The sequence below is a fragment of the Drosophila kikkawai genome, chromosome 2L (genome assembly GCF_030179895.1).
Source record: "Drosophila kikkawai strain 14028-0561.14 chromosome 2L, DkikHiC1v2, whole genome shotgun sequence".
Classification (NCBI taxonomy): domain Eukaryota; kingdom Metazoa; phylum Arthropoda; class Insecta; order Diptera; family Drosophilidae; genus Drosophila; species Drosophila kikkawai.
Genome location: NC_091728.1, coordinates 1591520 through 1607840, shown reverse-complemented (window position 1 = coordinate 1607840; position 16321 = coordinate 1591520). Strand labels below are relative to the sequence as shown.

At 39.0% G+C, this 16321-nt stretch overlaps 2 protein-coding genes across 3 annotated transcripts in view; both read right to left on the bottom strand.

Moving 5' to 3' along the window:
• Positions 1-5423: 5423 nt before the first annotated feature.
• Positions 5424-6353, bottom strand: LOC121502383 (mannose-binding protein-like). The gene has a single exon (XM_041775794.1). The coding sequence runs from the start codon at positions 6351-6353 to the stop codon at positions 5424-5426; it is 930 nt and encodes a 309-aa protein (XP_041631728.1).
• An 8116-nt stretch (positions 6354-14469) lies between these two features.
• Positions 14470-16321, bottom strand: part of Tmtc2 (Transmembrane O-mannosyltransferase targeting cadherins 2) — a 38191-nt gene continuing 36339 nt past the window's right edge. The window contains exons 7-11 of one of the 2 annotated variants that reach the window (XM_017173338.3): positions 16183-16268; positions 15723-16111; positions 15572-15656; positions 15357-15514; positions 14470-15284 (exon numbers count right to left, since the gene is read on the bottom strand). In XM_017173338.3, coding sequence (XP_017028827.1) covers positions 15111-15284; positions 15357-15514; positions 15572-15656; positions 15723-16111; positions 16183-16268 — 892 coding nt within the window. In that variant the 3' untranslated portion in view covers positions 14470-15110. Of the gene's footprint in view, positions 15285-15356; positions 15515-15571; positions 15657-15722; positions 16112-16182; positions 16269-16321 lie in introns of those variants that run through there. The other variant, XM_041775946.2, reaches the window with a different exon arrangement.

Here is a 16321-nt window from a genome sequence, read left to right as displayed (position 1 = left end):
GGGGTGCAGTTGTGGGTGGAGCAGCAGTTAAGGGGTTCCAAGAAACCACAGGCAAATTAATTTAATTATATATGGTATAAACAGAGGCAAAGGGCTAGAAGTTAGTTTGAAAATGTAAAAGAAAAGTGCCTAAAATGGACACAAAATTTATATATTGAAGAAATTTATCATTATAATTAATAGAAATCAGAATCATATATGAACAAGTAAACAACTGAAGCAATTGAAAAATGAACACATAATTCCATTAATCAAATGAATAAAGGAACCTGTGAATCAATAAACAAAGTGAACAAAATGAACCAAGTGAACAAAATGAACAAGTGAACAATTGAACGAAATAAAGCAAGTAACAAATCAACAAATGAACAAATGAACCAAATGAAAAATGAACAAATGAGGCACTTAATCAAATGAACAAATGAAGAAAAAAACCAGTTGAATTTATGAATTTACTAATTTTAATATCCTAGAACTCATGTAAATCCACTTAAAAAAATCTCCAAGAAGACAGCACTTTTTGTTAACAAAATTCCTTGCAACTTTCTGGATGCCTTCGGGACGACCTTTTGCGGCATGTGGCGCTATTAACTTAATTGACGTACGTTGACCCAAATCAAAAGGATTCCCCTTGAATCCTTCTCATCAAACCCCTGGACAGGTGGCACTTGTCCCGCTGCCTAATTATGCTCATTCCGTCGGAGAACTGGCCAAAAGTGGAACTCGTTAGGCGCAAAAGGCCCGTTTTTTTTATTTGGTAAATGCGAAGGTGTCACCGGCTAATTTTTCCACATCCCTTGAATTTTCCATTTCCCAAAGCTCACGCCTCTGCGTTTACTACTTGTTCCAAAACAGTTGAATGCATTTATCAGCATTTATCTTCCTGACTTCGATGCCAGCAGAAGCTAGAAAAAGCTTCGAAAGCCAAAAGTGAAAATTTGCTTTTATCACGCAAACAGCAGCCATGTTCCACCCCCCCAGAACTACACCCAACCACCTTCTCACCGCAGCAGCAACAGTTTCCGGGAGTTGCTGGGAAAATATTTGCCAGTTTGAAAAATGAAAAGCGGACAAGTGGGAAACCATCCACGAAGGCCAAAGACAAAATGCAGTCAACTTCATTAAAGACGGATGAGCGACAAAAGTCCAAAGATCGACTGCAGAAATGAGCAAAAATGAGACAGTAGCGGCAGTTTGGGTAAAAGTATAGAGAATGAAGAGAGAGCTAGAAATAGCTCTAGATTTGGTTGAGGGAAAACAAAGGAAAGCCAGTGGGGCGAACGAAAATTTTACATGAAAGATTTAAGCGGCTTAGCGAGTCAAAGACGGGCACGAGACTCGGCCTGACACTCCTCAAGCACTGAAAGAAATGGAACTTTAAGAATATTTCGACTTTTACATAATTTATTGGTATTTTTTAAGCCAGAATTAGTTCGGAATTCTACTGGAAAATCTTCAAAAACAAAGGCATTTTACTTAAAGAATTATTCCTCAGTTACAGGCAAACTTTAATGCTAGAATCAGTTGGGAATTCTAGCAATAAAACCTTGAAAACTGCTACAGTTTCTTAATTTGTTCTTACCTCTTTTTGGTAATAATTTATTCTACAAAATAATTGCTTAATTATACCCCAGTAATGTGTTTTTTTGTAATACCTTCACCTTTTTTTTTTCTCTCAGTGCCATTGCATACCCTTGGCTCCATTTCTCGCAATCCTGTTGCCGCTTTTCTCCGGCTTTCTCCCACTGGCAATCGAGGTAAAAGTTTTGTCGCTGGCTTAAAAACGTTTTCTCCGAAAGTACTTGGGAACATATTTGCTATCAGTTGGCGTCCAGTTGCCTCAGTTTCCTCCTCATCCCCGTCCGCGACTTCCTCTGCTTGTTTCTCTCTCACTCTCTATCTGCTGTCCGTTTGTTTGTTTGTTGCCACTTTCGGCAAGTTTTTGCCAGCAATTTTTCAGCCACGTCGTGTCTGGCTATAATTTTTGCAATGCCATGTACAGTGGTTTAAGGGGGGGGTAAGGTATTTAATTTTTTTTTTTGTAAATTTTTTTTTATTTTTTATTTTTAAAGTTTAACATCTTAAGAATATTGTGTCCAAGTTTTACATTGATCAGAGTGAAATTGACGAAGTTATGCGGAGTTGAACGAAGGTCGGTTGGTGTTCAATGCATGGGAATCACAAAGTTTAAAGCGCTCTCCTGAAAAATTCAATTTTTCAAATCGGTGTACACGATTACAGAAAAACTACTGGACCGATCGATTTGAAATTTGGCACACACATTCTTTAACTAATTCCTCAGGTATTCACGTCGGCCTTTTTTTAATTTTTAATTTTTATATATTTTTAAATTAAGAAATAACGTTTTTTTTTTAGTCAAAAATCGGGTTTTTGACTTTCAAATTTCCTAAAAAATCACAAAAAAACTAAAAAAAAAAAAACGCTTCGTGAATACCTCGGGACACTTATCCTTTAACGAATGAGGTATAATTTTTTTAGATCGGATGATCCTGTGAACTGTTAGGTTGTACACCGCAAAACAACTTTTTTTGGAGGCGACTCGGGAGATTCCCTATAACTTCTCTACCTCTAAATATTTTTCAATACAAAATTTATCAAAAATTATTCAAATGTTGTGTTATTATATGGTATTTAATTCATTAAGCTAACTTTAGCCGTTTCGCCACAATAATTTTTTGAAAAGTTGCCTTTTTTGCACCGAATTAACCTTACCCCCCCCTTAAGGTTTCGTAGGAAATTAATGATATCGAAGGAAAGGTTTTTGTTTTAAATTTTAAACCCTAGACTAAAACACCTACCAGTTTTTAATTAGAGAAAAGTTTAGTCTTAGTTTTTGGCTTTCTAAATTATAATAAATGCTATTCTGATGCATGAAGCTTCTGTCCAATTTCCTTAAATATTTTAAACACACACAAAAAAAAGTGCTTTAAGTCGACAGTGTGCAAAGTCGACGTCGAAGTCGTGCGGTTGGCAGCGCTGCCAAGTGTTGCATCCGGTTCCTGTTGATAGTCAGTGGCGTGTAAATAGAATGTTCTCGTACTTGAATTTATTTGCTTTCCCACATCCACATCCACTGCTGCTCCTGCTCCTGCTCCTGCTCCTGCTCCTGCTCCTGCTATATATATATACTTATTTTCTCCCCCCTTTTTTCGCTTTGAATCTCCCCCAACCACTCGATCTTGCTGTTTAACAAAGTCAAACAATTTCATGCAATTAAAACCGTTTTTCATTAAAAATGCAAATTTCAAATGCAAAACGAACTCGAGTCACGTCAAGCATCAGCTCGGGAGTGCTTGTTGTCCCCCTCGTCCTGGCTCTTGGGTTTCTGGGTTCCTGGGTTCCAGGTACTTAACTTGATGTCACCAAACAAAAGCACTTTGTTTCAACATGTGCCTGACACTCCACCACCACCGCCACCACCACCATCCTCTCTGCGGGTTAGAGGTTGCAATGCAGCGTGCCTAAAAGCCGCTTGTCTTGTAAACAATCATAAAAAATAATAAAATGCCATAAAGTCAAGGAGAAGGGGAGCAGGGGATGTGTGTATGTCCCTCCTGTCTCTATCCTCCAAGTGACGATTAAATTTAAACACGTCCCTCGAACTGTCTCAGCTCCTGGCTTCCGCTCTTCATTTTAGCACGGGGAAAAAATGAAAGCAGGGAGATATCAAATTAATCTATTATTATATTTATAAGAAATTCTCATTTTATATATTTCATTTACTTTATTTGTAAGATGAACGTGTAAGCAAATTAATCAAATGCAAAATGAACAGATGATGTATTATGAAATGAATAAATGAACGTATTCATTCAAAAGTGAACAAAATGAACTAGTGAACAATTTAACAAAAAAATAAATAAATAAGGGAAATAAATTACTGGCTTGATATATTTACAATTAAAACAATGACCAAAGGAACTAATTAACAAGTAAATAAACAGATAAGCAAATGAACATAATTATAAAAAAACAAAAAGGAAGTAAACAAAATTAACAAAATTAATAAAAATAAACAAAAAACAAAAAAAACATTAATAAAAATAAAACAAAATAAATGAACAAATGAACAGAACAAACAAATTTAAATAATTAATAAAGATTTAATAATTATTAAATAAATAATAAAAATTATTCCATTATTATTCCCCAAATACCTTTAACAATTTACTCAACTTATGATCAATTTTTTTTAACAGTGCACATCTCCTTCTCCCGTGCTTTCCTGGCTTTTTGGATCATTCATTGTCTCTGCTCTTTGCCTGAATTTATGGAGTAAAAGTAGGAAAGGCCCCTTTGTTTTCGCCGAGTGCTCAGCCGCCCAACTTCCTCCCCATCTCACATGTCTCCTGCATCTGACAGTCTCATGCTTTCGGATTTTGATTGTCCTTCGTGCATTGTTGTTCCTGCTCGCTAATGTCCTTCCCCTCAGCCACCACAATTCCCGCCACACCCCCCAACATCATCGCATCACATAGGACATTGTTACATTTGACAATTTTAAGAGGATTTTGGACAAGGGTATGCGGCAAGGAAGAGAGAAAAAGGGATGTCTGGTCTGCATTCTCCAGAAGCTGTACTTATAAAAAAAATTGTTTTTAAGAAAGAAAATACAAAATTCCAAACAAAATTGTCGTATTATTATTATTATTATAACTATTTTTTTTTACGCTGAAAAAAGTGTAGTTTGTAGCTAAAAGCTCTGTTTAATCAACGTGACTTAGATCAGGGGTTCCTGGCTGAAGCTGAAAGTCCCTTATCAACGGATTCTCGGAATCCCTCGATGGCTTCCGAAGAAACATCCGATCCAAGTTGGAATTGATAAGAGCTATTTAAAGCGATGACCGCACTCTCTGCGTGGAGAAGTACCTAAGTAGCATATATACACTGAAAAAAAATCTCATAATGTTGAACATTAAGACCATACAATGTTTTATTGACAACAAAAAATAGCCAGAACTGTAAAATTCAGCTAATTGTTTTAATTTATATTTTAGGTGTACGTGAGTACATAAATGTAGAGGTGATTTTCCAATATCGAATGAAACATTTTTACCTTTGTACAACATTTGCATTCAAAATTAAAGAAACTGACAAGAAGAAAAGCCATCTTTTGTTGTTTTGTTTTATTTTTATTTACTGAAGATTTAAGTATTTAAACTAAAGTTTCGGTTTTCAAGGATTCATTTGGAGATTTTAAGATATTTTCCTGTTAATAAATAATACAAATTTAAATATAATCAAAAATCGACGATTAAAACAGAAGCCCAGATAATCCCTGTAAAACTTGTATCAAATAAATATTGCTGAAAAGTAAGGAAGACCTCCTTTTTAATAAATGAATTGTAAGGAGTTATTATTTTAAAATATATCTTTATTTAAAACGATTAATACGAATTTTGCTAAGTTTCATTGTCCGCCTGGCAAATAAAAGGCGCATCACCATAACAAGAGCCGTCCTCCATTCTGCCATTAAACAAATAGACGCAGTTCCACTCATGATTTCTGTCGCTTGGTTCTCCCTCTTTCCACTTTAAAAATGGTGCTGGGTTGTGCGAGGCCACAGATACGAAGTGGCCCTCATTATCGCGATCATTAATGCCTAGCCAGTAAGCCGGCCAATCATTAAGTTTTGCTTTAATTGCGTTGAATTCTTCTTCATTTCGAAAGGAGGCCAAGTAACCTCCCATCTCACGACACTTTCTCTCAGCAGTATCCCAATCCACTCTTTCACTTACACTTCTAAAATATCTGTCACCGATTAGCTCGAAACCAGATGGTATATTATCACTAATTCGATCCGGGATTTCCATCTTGGCAACATTTATATCTTTTAACACTGCCTGCAGTTTTGTTAAAACCCGCCCGAAGTTGGTTTTCAATTTATCCTTGAGCCTTTCGCCCAGTTTAGCCTCCAGTTTGGTTTGCCCCTCCTGAAGTTGTCTTTCTAGACCTTGTAGTAGTCCTTCCAGTTTATTTTCCACTCCTTGTAGTCGTCCTTCCAGCTTATTTTCCACTCCTTGTAGTTGTTCTTCCAGCTCGGCATGCACCTGGGGTAGCTTGGCCTGCACTTCTCCAATTTTCACCTCCAAAGTCTGCAGCTTCGATTTGATTTCTTTGTCAAATTCACGGATGTTTGTGTTCCCTTCGTTCTGGGCCTTGACGACTTCGCTAAGCCGTGGGCTCAGTTCAGTCAGACAAATACTGCCGCACTGATTTTGTATTGGATCCTCAATGAGGCAAATGTACCCCGACTGATCCTTCGCGAAGAATCCTTGGCACAGGATACTGGCAGCCAACGCCCAAAGGAAGAATGTAGTGAAGCTGCGCATCCTTTTACTAGGAGATAGTAAGACTGCGGAAGTTGAAAGTCTCTAAAGAACTGATTTCCGAATTATTTAAAGACTTTCGAAGAGGCATCTGTCTTTGGCTGGAATTGATAAGAGCTTTATATATGTACACAAATATATAGAGAAGACGGCACTCTCTGTGCTCGTGGAGGTCTACGCGAAATATGTATGGACTTATGTAGGAGGAGTATATAGTAAATATAAAATATTATACACAACAAAAAATAATCGTTGATTATGACCTTATTTGGAATTCTCTTAGTTTAAAAGCTATTTAATGAGTCGGAATGGGCTAGATCGAACGACAAAATCATATATATTTTTGGTTATATTTTTATACAAATCTGACAAAAATGCCATATTATAACCATAGGAACGATCGGAGTAACGAAGCTTCCTTTGTTATTAAAACTTTACTTGTCTTAAAAAATATATATATTATATTATATTTCAGGCTAAATCTGAATGCCAACAATTATTTACACCGATTTGCCATTAAAATCTTAAGTAATTAAAAAATAATAAAAAATAAAAAATACATAAATAATAATAATACAGATTAAGATTACCAATATTTTAAACAATAAACGAATATTTATTAGTCTTAAACAAAAAACCCAGAAAAGCTTTTCGAGTTTAATTTAATGCCTTTTTATTAGTTTCAAATTCAAATAATTTATCTCTTTTATATCACAATAAAAAGTAAAAAACGCGGTTTTTTTACTAAAAAAAGTTGCTTTGTTAAATAAAAATTATAATACAATAAATAAAAAAATGGCCGATCTGAGTACCTGTAGAAATACTTGAAGAAATTACGTTTCAAATTTTAAGACAATTGGTCAATTAGATCTTGTGCTATTGGATAATAAAATTAAAGAAACAATTAACTCCTTTTGCTCCTAAAATACAGCTTCGTTTTTCCCTCTCTTCCTGCTTAAATCGTCTCTTTGAATTTCGCTCTCCCGAAATCGCTCTCTTAATGTTGCAATGACATCACTCTCTTCTCGCTCCGATGTTGCATAGATTTTGCGCTTCTTGGTTTCCTTCTCCTCCTGCTGATCCTCTCATTAAAAAAAAAAAAAAGTTGCACGAAAAAGGAGTGAAGCCGTGCGCTGCGAAGTTTTTTCCCATTCTTTTGTTTCTTCGTGCTGTGTGTTTCATTAAAAGTCAATGTTTAAATGTGAAGTAATGTGTTTTATTGCAAACAATCAAATATGAATACACAGAGAGTGTGTGTGTGTGTGTTTTACTTCTTTTTTGTTTTGTGAATCAAAAGGCCAAAGAAAGATAAGGAAAAGTGTGCATACATATGTATACATATGTATATATATGTAAAGTCCTCCTCTATTATTTTATTTGTTTTTTTTTTTGTGCTTTAATATGAATATACAAATTTTGTGCTATAATATCAATATAAATGTATTCACAAAAGGCCAAGTGTTAGTGTCAAAAGAAGCAAAAGGAAAAAAAAGGCAAGTGAACGCCATTTGCAACATGCAAAGAAGTACAGCAAAAGAAGGTGAGTGCAAGAAAATATGTAAAAAAGGCAGAGTGGGAACAGAGATTTTACGATCTATGTTTGAGTGCGTGAGAGAGAGAGAGCGCAGGAACAAGTGAGGCTAATCTGACAGCCAAACAAATACCGGTGATTTCTATTGGGTGCGACAAGTAAAGACTTAGCCAGACTGAAAAAATGATGAGCGAGAAAGAGTAATAATTATATATGTATGTATGTATGCATGCAAATATGCCATTATTTTATTATTTTGTGTGCCATGATTTTTCCAAAGCTATAAGTGCTAGTGTCCAAATTAAGAAAGAAAAACAAAGTAGCAAAATGATGGCCATTCGCTACATGCGAAGAAGCGAATCAGAAGGTGGGTGCAAGGAAATACGTAAAAAGTAGAGAGAGAGAGAGAGAGAGAGGATTTTCCTGTCTATGCATGTTTGCGTGGGCATTCGGAGAGAGCACATCAACAAGTCAGGCTAATCTGACAGCAAAACAAATATCGGGGATATTCCTATTGGGAGCGACAAAGACAGGTGGTGATAGAGAGGCAGATGGAGAAGGGGATGAGGATGAGCGGAATAGAGTGACTAATGATGATGGCAAACAAAACGGAATAACATAATAGGGGTTAGCGAATCCCGTTTGTATATTTCTTAAAGTTTATTTATTTATTTATCTAAAGCTAAAAATAAAATACTCCATTTACTTACTCTTGGTTAACACCTTCCCTGATCAGCTAACCTCTTCCGAGGGCCTTCCTCTTGCTTTCATCTCCTATTAGCTATTTTGGATGGCGCATTGACTTAAAAGGCGCTCTTTTTCCAGCAGCTTTTTAAGAATTTTCAGCTTGTTTGTAAAGTGGCTTAAAAAGCTGACTGTGTGTGTGTCCTCCTAACGCCTCCACCCTGGGCTTTTCAGCTGTGTTTAAGCTTTACTTGCCATTTAGCCCCAAGCTAGCATGGATGGCCAAAGTTTCTGGCAACGTCGTAAGCCGGAGGTTGGCTTTGGCCAATTCTAGACGCTTTTTGTTATGAGTAGTCGGGCAGGGTCTCTCTCGGTTCTCACCTTTACCTTCGGTACGCTTCATTGGAAAGCATTTAGGAAAGTTTTTCGAAGGCGCCAACTTTAATAAACGACGACAAGGATGCGTTGTGAATTTAATTTTCAACTTGTCTGACATTTCGTAATTGAAAGCACAGACATTGACACTTGACACAAACACCCCGAGGTGGGTGTAGGGTCCAAGACCGGTTCGAGGGTTGCGTATGGCGCATTACTAATACGCAGTGTGTGACAACCACAAGAGACAATTTGGCAGCTGCCAAAGGCTTGGGCTGCCACACACAGACGCAGCAAGGCGGGAAAAGGTGGCGGGTAGCGGAAGGTGGCAGGCGTAGGCGGCAACCGGAAAGGCTGCTGCCGTTGCAGTTAAACATTCTGCACTGTCAGAGACACACTCGCACACTCGAATCAGGCAAAGAGTCACGCTCACACACGAGTTGAGAGGCGAGATGAGGGCGTGATGGGATCTGGCGGATCTCCAGGGAACTAAGGTATATAGAGATCCATGACAGAAGTCATGATTAGTGGGAAAGAGAGAGGGAAAACAATGTGCAATATATAGTTGGAAAGTTATTTTATTTAAGGATTTATTTTGCATATACCATGAAAATGCTAAATTAATTTTTTAAATTTGTATATAAAAAATAGCTATAATAGTAATTGATATATTTATTAAATAAATATATATAAAACATTAAGAAATATAAAATATATAAATATATATACCATAATATATAAATAAAAAATTATTTTTAATAATTTTAAAATTATTCTATATTATTTTTTAAATTACATATTATTTACACTTGACACTACATTACTTTAATACTACAAGCAAGTAACCTATAGATTTTACTAATATTTATTCCCACTCACGTTGCCATCACTCTTGGCAGAATCCGGAGGCATCCACAGGCGCACAGGCATTGTGGCTGTCTCGAAAAACCAAAAATCGTGAGCGCAGGCGAGAGGATTTCGATGGGTGTGGAGGCCGGCAGCATGTGGCTGGGTGGGTTTTGGAAGCAGGATGGCCTTCCTGCTTGTCCTTGCGTCCGTTTGTCCATTCGTTTGGCCCGATGCTCGAGTGGCCGCAGGGCAATTGGATATAATTTCTAATTACACGCTTGGACGGACTTTTTACTGTCAGCTTAGTTTACTGATGTCTCTATATTTCTGCTCCTTGTGTTTCCTCCAACCAAATGTGTGGGTCTATGTGTGCGCTGTGTAATTTGGTGAATGTACAAGTGTAATTTGGCATTTTGATTTTTAATTGTTTGCCCATACAGCTGGCAGGCATGGAAAAATAATTTGCACAATGCAACACAAGTTCTTGGGGTTCTTTAATTAAGACAGGGAACTGGCTGGCAATGGTAATTGTGAAAATTACAAAACCTACTACACATACATGAAAATTTGCATATTATAATTCCTGAAACGGTCCTGGAGCAGTGACAGACGACGACCCTCATGCTGGTGTCCTGCTGCTGCTGCTGTTGTTGCATCTTTGCCATAAATTGCTACTGCAATTGCAATTGTCGTAGCTCTCTCTCTCTGTGTCTTTCTCTTTTTCTCTGGCCATGCTTTTGCTTTTATGCTTTTCTGGTGCTTTCTGCTGGCGATGTCAACACTTGAACACGCGCCAGTAGCAGCCTGGCAAAAAGTGCGCCCGAAATTATGCAACAGATTCAGAATTCCGAATTTTTGGCTCCTGCCACCACGACAGCAGCGGAGGCGAGTTTATTTTTGTGCAATTACAAAAAGCGCGGCAAAGAGTAAAAAATTGTGCACAACATCGCTGACATCGCCAGCTTCAACTGTCAACTGTCGGCGACATTTTTCAGTCCTTGCTAGTGGCGTCCTTTTGTTGCTGCTTTTCTTGCTGTTGTTGTTGTGTCTCAGATGTTGCTGCTGCTGCTGTTTCACGCCATTATATTGCAATATGATTATTATGCGAGCGCCAGAGTGTTGACGTTGTCACGTTTTGTTGCATGTCAAGTGCAAGGCGGTCCTTGGGGCACAAAAAAAAAGTGTTGCCTACTTTCGCTAATTAGCCCATTTCCTTTTTATGGAAAAAATGCAGGCTAGCACTAGCAGCTGAAAAAGTCGCAGCAATTGTCTCGAAATTTGAAAGTCTGCACAGATAATGGTGGAATTAATGTTAAAAACGGGAAAAGTCCATGCTGGCTAGGATAATTACAAGTCATAAAAAGGTTTTACAAGAAATTAGTACAAAGTTAATAAACAATAAGATTTATTTAGTCTCTTCTTTTGATAAAACTTGTACGAATCTTTTCATTATTTGTTTGGAATTCTACGACTTGAGCTAAAATAAACCCTAATTTATTTGCTATTTCAGATTTCTGCTACTCCTGAAACTGATTTTAATTTGACTTTAATTGTTGTTGTGGAAAATATGTTTCAGGATAATAAACCTACTTAAATCAGTTTCAGGAGTCTCACTCACATAAAAGCCTAAGGTTTTTAAGTATAACAGTAAACCTAAATATAAAGAAACTATAATTAAAAGAGGTTTTTAATAAAATATTTAAATTTGTAGAATAGAAAGCAAAACTATTAAAAATTTCACATGTATTAAACCCTGACAAATTCTCAAAAATGAAATCTTGCGTAGGGTTTTCCCCTCTTATTCCCAAATTATGTATTATTTTATTACAGAGTGTTCACTGTAGTTGGCTAATATATCTCTCAACTCTATCATTCCCGACCACCACGCACACACACATGGCGGATGGACTCTCCTGGCTTGGCCTGGCCTTGGGCGGCGGCACCAGCATCGCCCGCTGCTGCTTCCCCACAAATGTTGAACTTTTTGGAGTTGTCCAAAGTGGTCAGGCGGGAGCAGTTGCTGGTTTGTGCTGTCCCCTCCCCCCAACCCTGCTCAGGCCATGACGACCCTCATCAAAAACGATTTAGAAGCCGGAGCAAAGTTTTTCCTACTTTTTGGCAAATGTGCAAATAACAAATGATTTCGGATCTGCCATCACCCACTTGTAAATAAAAGTGGCCTCCTGTATGTGTGATTGTGTGTGTGTGTGATGTGTGCACACCAGCATGTTTGTTTGCCTTTGTTTTTTTGCTTCTCTGTGCCTGTCATGGCCGTATTCGCCTTTCGGCCAAATCAAACGTAAGCCACAATTAAAACATAAAACTACCAAAGCGATTTTGCTTTTGTTGTTGTGCGGGAGAGTGTGTGTGTGTGCCTTACACACATCAAACATTGTGTAAGCTGTGTTTTTTTTTGTTTTTTCGTCTGCTGTCGTCTTCACACACAGCCTCGGGCTATAATTAGCTCGAATTAGCTGCGTCTGGCGCTGCACTTGGCAGGTGGGGTGCTGGTCTCGGTCCCCTCACCCTTTGGCCAGTCTGCTCCATGAACAAGCTTTTTTATCCTGTAACATAAAACCAGGGCATTGTCCAGCCAAGGAAGAAATAACCTAGTGAATCTATCAAGAGGTGGAAAGTTATATCAAAAGAAATAAAAAAACAAATTTAATTAGGAAAACTTATAAGTAAACCAAGAATTTTATGAAATTAGTATATAACAAGAAAGAAAGCTAACTTTGGCCAGCCAAAGTTTGTATACCCTTGCAGGTAACAATTAAAATATATCACAACTAAGCCAAAAATGCATTAATTTCGATTCGGAAAGCAGTTTGGTGTTAGTTTTTATTAATTTAAAAAAAACTGCATACCAAATTTAAAATTTTAAGAAATCAAAATTTTTGGCCATTTTTGCTAATTTTAATGATGTAACCCCTTATGAAATTTCGCAAAAATGGCCAAAAAATCGATTTCTTCCGGACATATATAGAAAAATTCCCTTGTTGATGCTGATCAAGAATATATATGGTTTATGGGGTCGGAAATGATTCCTTGACTTAGAAAAATATTATTTTGTATTATAAAATCGGATTTTTTATATTAAAAAACTTCTTGATTTTTTTTTAATTAAAAATATCATAACTCGGCCAAAAGAGCATTAATTTTAAATCGGAAAACTGTTCTGTGCAAGATTTTCTACAGTTAATAAATCTGTATACTTCATTTAAAAATTTGGAAAATTCAATTTTTTATCAAAATCTAAAATTTTAACGATGTAACCCCTATAACATTTTGCAAAAATGGCCAAAAAATCGATTTCTTCCAGACATATCTAGAAAGATTCCCCTGTTGATGCTGATCAAGAATATATATACTTTATAGGGTCGGAAAGGTCTCCTTCACTGCGTTGCAAACTTCTGACTGAAATTATAATATCCTGCAAGGGTATAAAAAGTTGCTTTTCCTGGGTAACTCCTCGTTGATCCTTCTCCTTTCACTTGAATGGTGTCCTACACTCAGACGTAACCCAATGCTAGCAATGCCTGGGGATCTGGCGAAGACTTCTTTTGGCCAGAGCAGTGGCCAATGGTGGTGCCATCGACGCTGACGATGTCTTGTCATAAATCCGAGAGCACTCGCCGCCGTCGAGGCTGTCAGTAATTAGCGCACTGAACGCCACTCCCGACAGCCCACAAAGCTAACGAGTCACTTTGTGAGCAAGGAAGGCTGCCAAACAGAGGAGCGGAGAGGAATAGGAGGAAACAGAAGCAGGAGCGAGGACCAAAAGCAATCTGAGGCAGAGGCGTCTGCAATTAGTGAGCAGCTCTTCTCCTTGTTGGAGGCAGAGCGCATTTAGTGGCGTCTCCTCATCCTCCTCTTCCTCCGGCTTCCACTGGCAGTGCAACAAAGTGGCTCCGGCAACATGACACCGTTTTGGAGGAGGCCTCCATGTCCTCACAGGACTGACGGAGTGACGCTCTGCCAAACTGACGGGTTGACAGTCTCTGACGGACAGAGTGACTGTCTGATACATTCATTTATTCGCCGTGGTGCTCTTGGGCACGTTCTGGGCCTGCCGAGAGCAACAAACAAGATGCCACTCGACTTGCCAAGCCAATTGGCGGTGCTCTGGAGTGCACTTGCTCCTCCTCCTCTCTCCTCGGGGTGGATGTCAAAAGTCATCACCTTTATCGCTAGCCAGCATCGGCAAAGGAATCCGGGGACTGCTTGCCAAGCCGGCCATTTAGACGTGGCATTAGCTGTGGCAATATTATGACTGCAGCAAGGAGATGGGGATGAAGATGGGGAAGGACAAGGAGCAAGGAGCTGAGCCACTCGGGTATATTGTAATTCATAATCCTGCGATTGCCAGAAGACACCAGCCCAGCGCCTTACTTCCTGTTGTGGTTGGCCACGGCTTAAGTGGCGTCTGCGTCTCCGTCTTCGACTTGGGTCGACGTCGTCGTCGTCGTCGTCGAAAATTGTGACATTGATTGTGTTTGTGCTTGGGCTCAGCTAAAGAAGGCCAGTCCTGGAAAGGATCTAAGCCGTTGAGCACTGAAAATATTTCACTTGGCTGGAGCTCCACAAGATTGCAGTGGCCATAAGCGGTCATAATTATGGCAGGAATGTGCCACAGAGTGAGTGGAAAATTGCCCAAGAAAAACTCTGTTTTAATTCATTTCATTTTTTTTTTTATTTATATATTCTTCACCTGCCATATCTCTATACAATCCATACACTTTCCATTATTGGTATCCTTTCATTTATTTGCTTAACTAAAATGTACATTACACAACGGACAGAAAACAATCTGGAGAAGCCAAGTCAATATATAATATATATATATATATCGTATATATATAGTCAATAATATGTTTTCTCATATTTACAATCATTTACATGGATATTTTAAGCACATTACGAGTAGTTACCCAATCATCGTTCCCATAGCTGTACAGCAACGTTCGTTCCCTTAACAGTTAGATATTTTAATTATTGTTCTCTCTGTCGCTTCTCTGATTTCGGTATCCCTATGTGTAACTCTGTATCTCGGTATTTGTATCTGTATCTGCATCTGTATCTGTCTCTGTATCTTTATCTGTAGCCCCCATCGCTAACTATATTTTGTGACATTCTCTTTTGGTCGCTGCTTGGATATTTACACGGCTGCCAGCTGCTAAATGATATACATATGTATCGAAGTCCTTTGTATAAATTCTGTAGAGTTATCTAACGCTGCCTTTTCTTTACGTTTTTCCCCCTCACCCTTTCTTTTTTTTTTATATAAAAATATTTTCTTAACTTTAAACGTTAGCTCCTTGCTAGACATTCGTCACACCCAGCTTGGCCAGGTTGCCCAGCGTAATGGCATCTCCCGGCTGTAGACGCAGCGCTGCCTTGTAGCTGGCAGCCGCATGATTTGTCCTTCCCAGTAGATGCAGTATGGCCCCCAGATTGGTGTGGGCATGGGCATCGTCCGGTCGCAGAGCCACAGCCTAAAGAGAAGATATCAAATATAGTTTTTATTAAGGTTCATTAGGCGAAGCTTCTCTCATAAGTAGACTCACCTTCCGGTACCACATCTCGGCCTCCACTTTCCTGTCCAGCAGACGCATTGCAGTGGCAGCTGCCACCACCAGAGCATAATCCTTGGGCGCCAATTCAGCGGCTCGGCGATGATAGATAGCGGACTCATGATGCCGCGACTGCAGGGATAGGAATTCAGCTGAAAAGAATGATAATCTATAAGAACCTATGTTAATTAATCCTTGCAGGAACTCACCATAATGATGATAGACGCTGGCCTGGTCGGGTGCCAGTTGTAGGGCCCTTTTGAACCACATTTCTGCCTCTGAGGCGCGGCTGCTCTGCAGAAAAATAGTTAACAAGTCAGGTGTAAATCCTTAAAAGCATTAACAACCAATAAAACTTACATTTCTGGCCAAAGTAATGCCATAGGAGAGATGCGCTGCCACCTGGTTGGGCTGCAATTCCAAAGCAGCTCGATGATGTCGCTCTGCCTCATCCCACTGCTGCAGTCGACCCAGGACATCGCCTATTCGCTGATACAGGATCTCCCTTTGTTGCGGCAATCCTGGCAGCGAGGAGAGGGCTTCCCTATAGATAGCCAGAGCTCTTTGTAGCTTGCCCTGCTCTACGTAGAGTGCTCCCAGTTGCAAGTACGACGAGCTCCTGGCCTGATCATGGGCCCCACGATCTCGAACCGATGCTCCATCCAGATTAGAGCCCGCCTGAAGGATCTCGATGGCCTGTTGGCGCTTGCCCAGCGCTATAAATGATATGCCCAGATTGAGGTAGGCCACTGTGTTGGATAGGAGAACATGTAAGACCTCTGAAAAACTGCAACTGAAAACTGTAAAGTGGCAAACTCACCCGCCAGATTCGGTCGGAATTTGATGGCGCGCTGAAAGCACTCCACGGCCGAGGGATAGTCCTGCTGATTCTGGTGCAGGATGCCCCTGAAGCGAGCGAGCAAGAGTGAAAGTGTTGACATTAATAGACTGAACTTGTG

Coding starts and splice junctions, on each gene's coding strand:
- LOC121502383 (XM_041775794.1), bottom strand. CDS start 6,353: ATGCGCAGCTTCACTACATTCTTCCTTTGGGCGTTGGCTGCCAGTATC.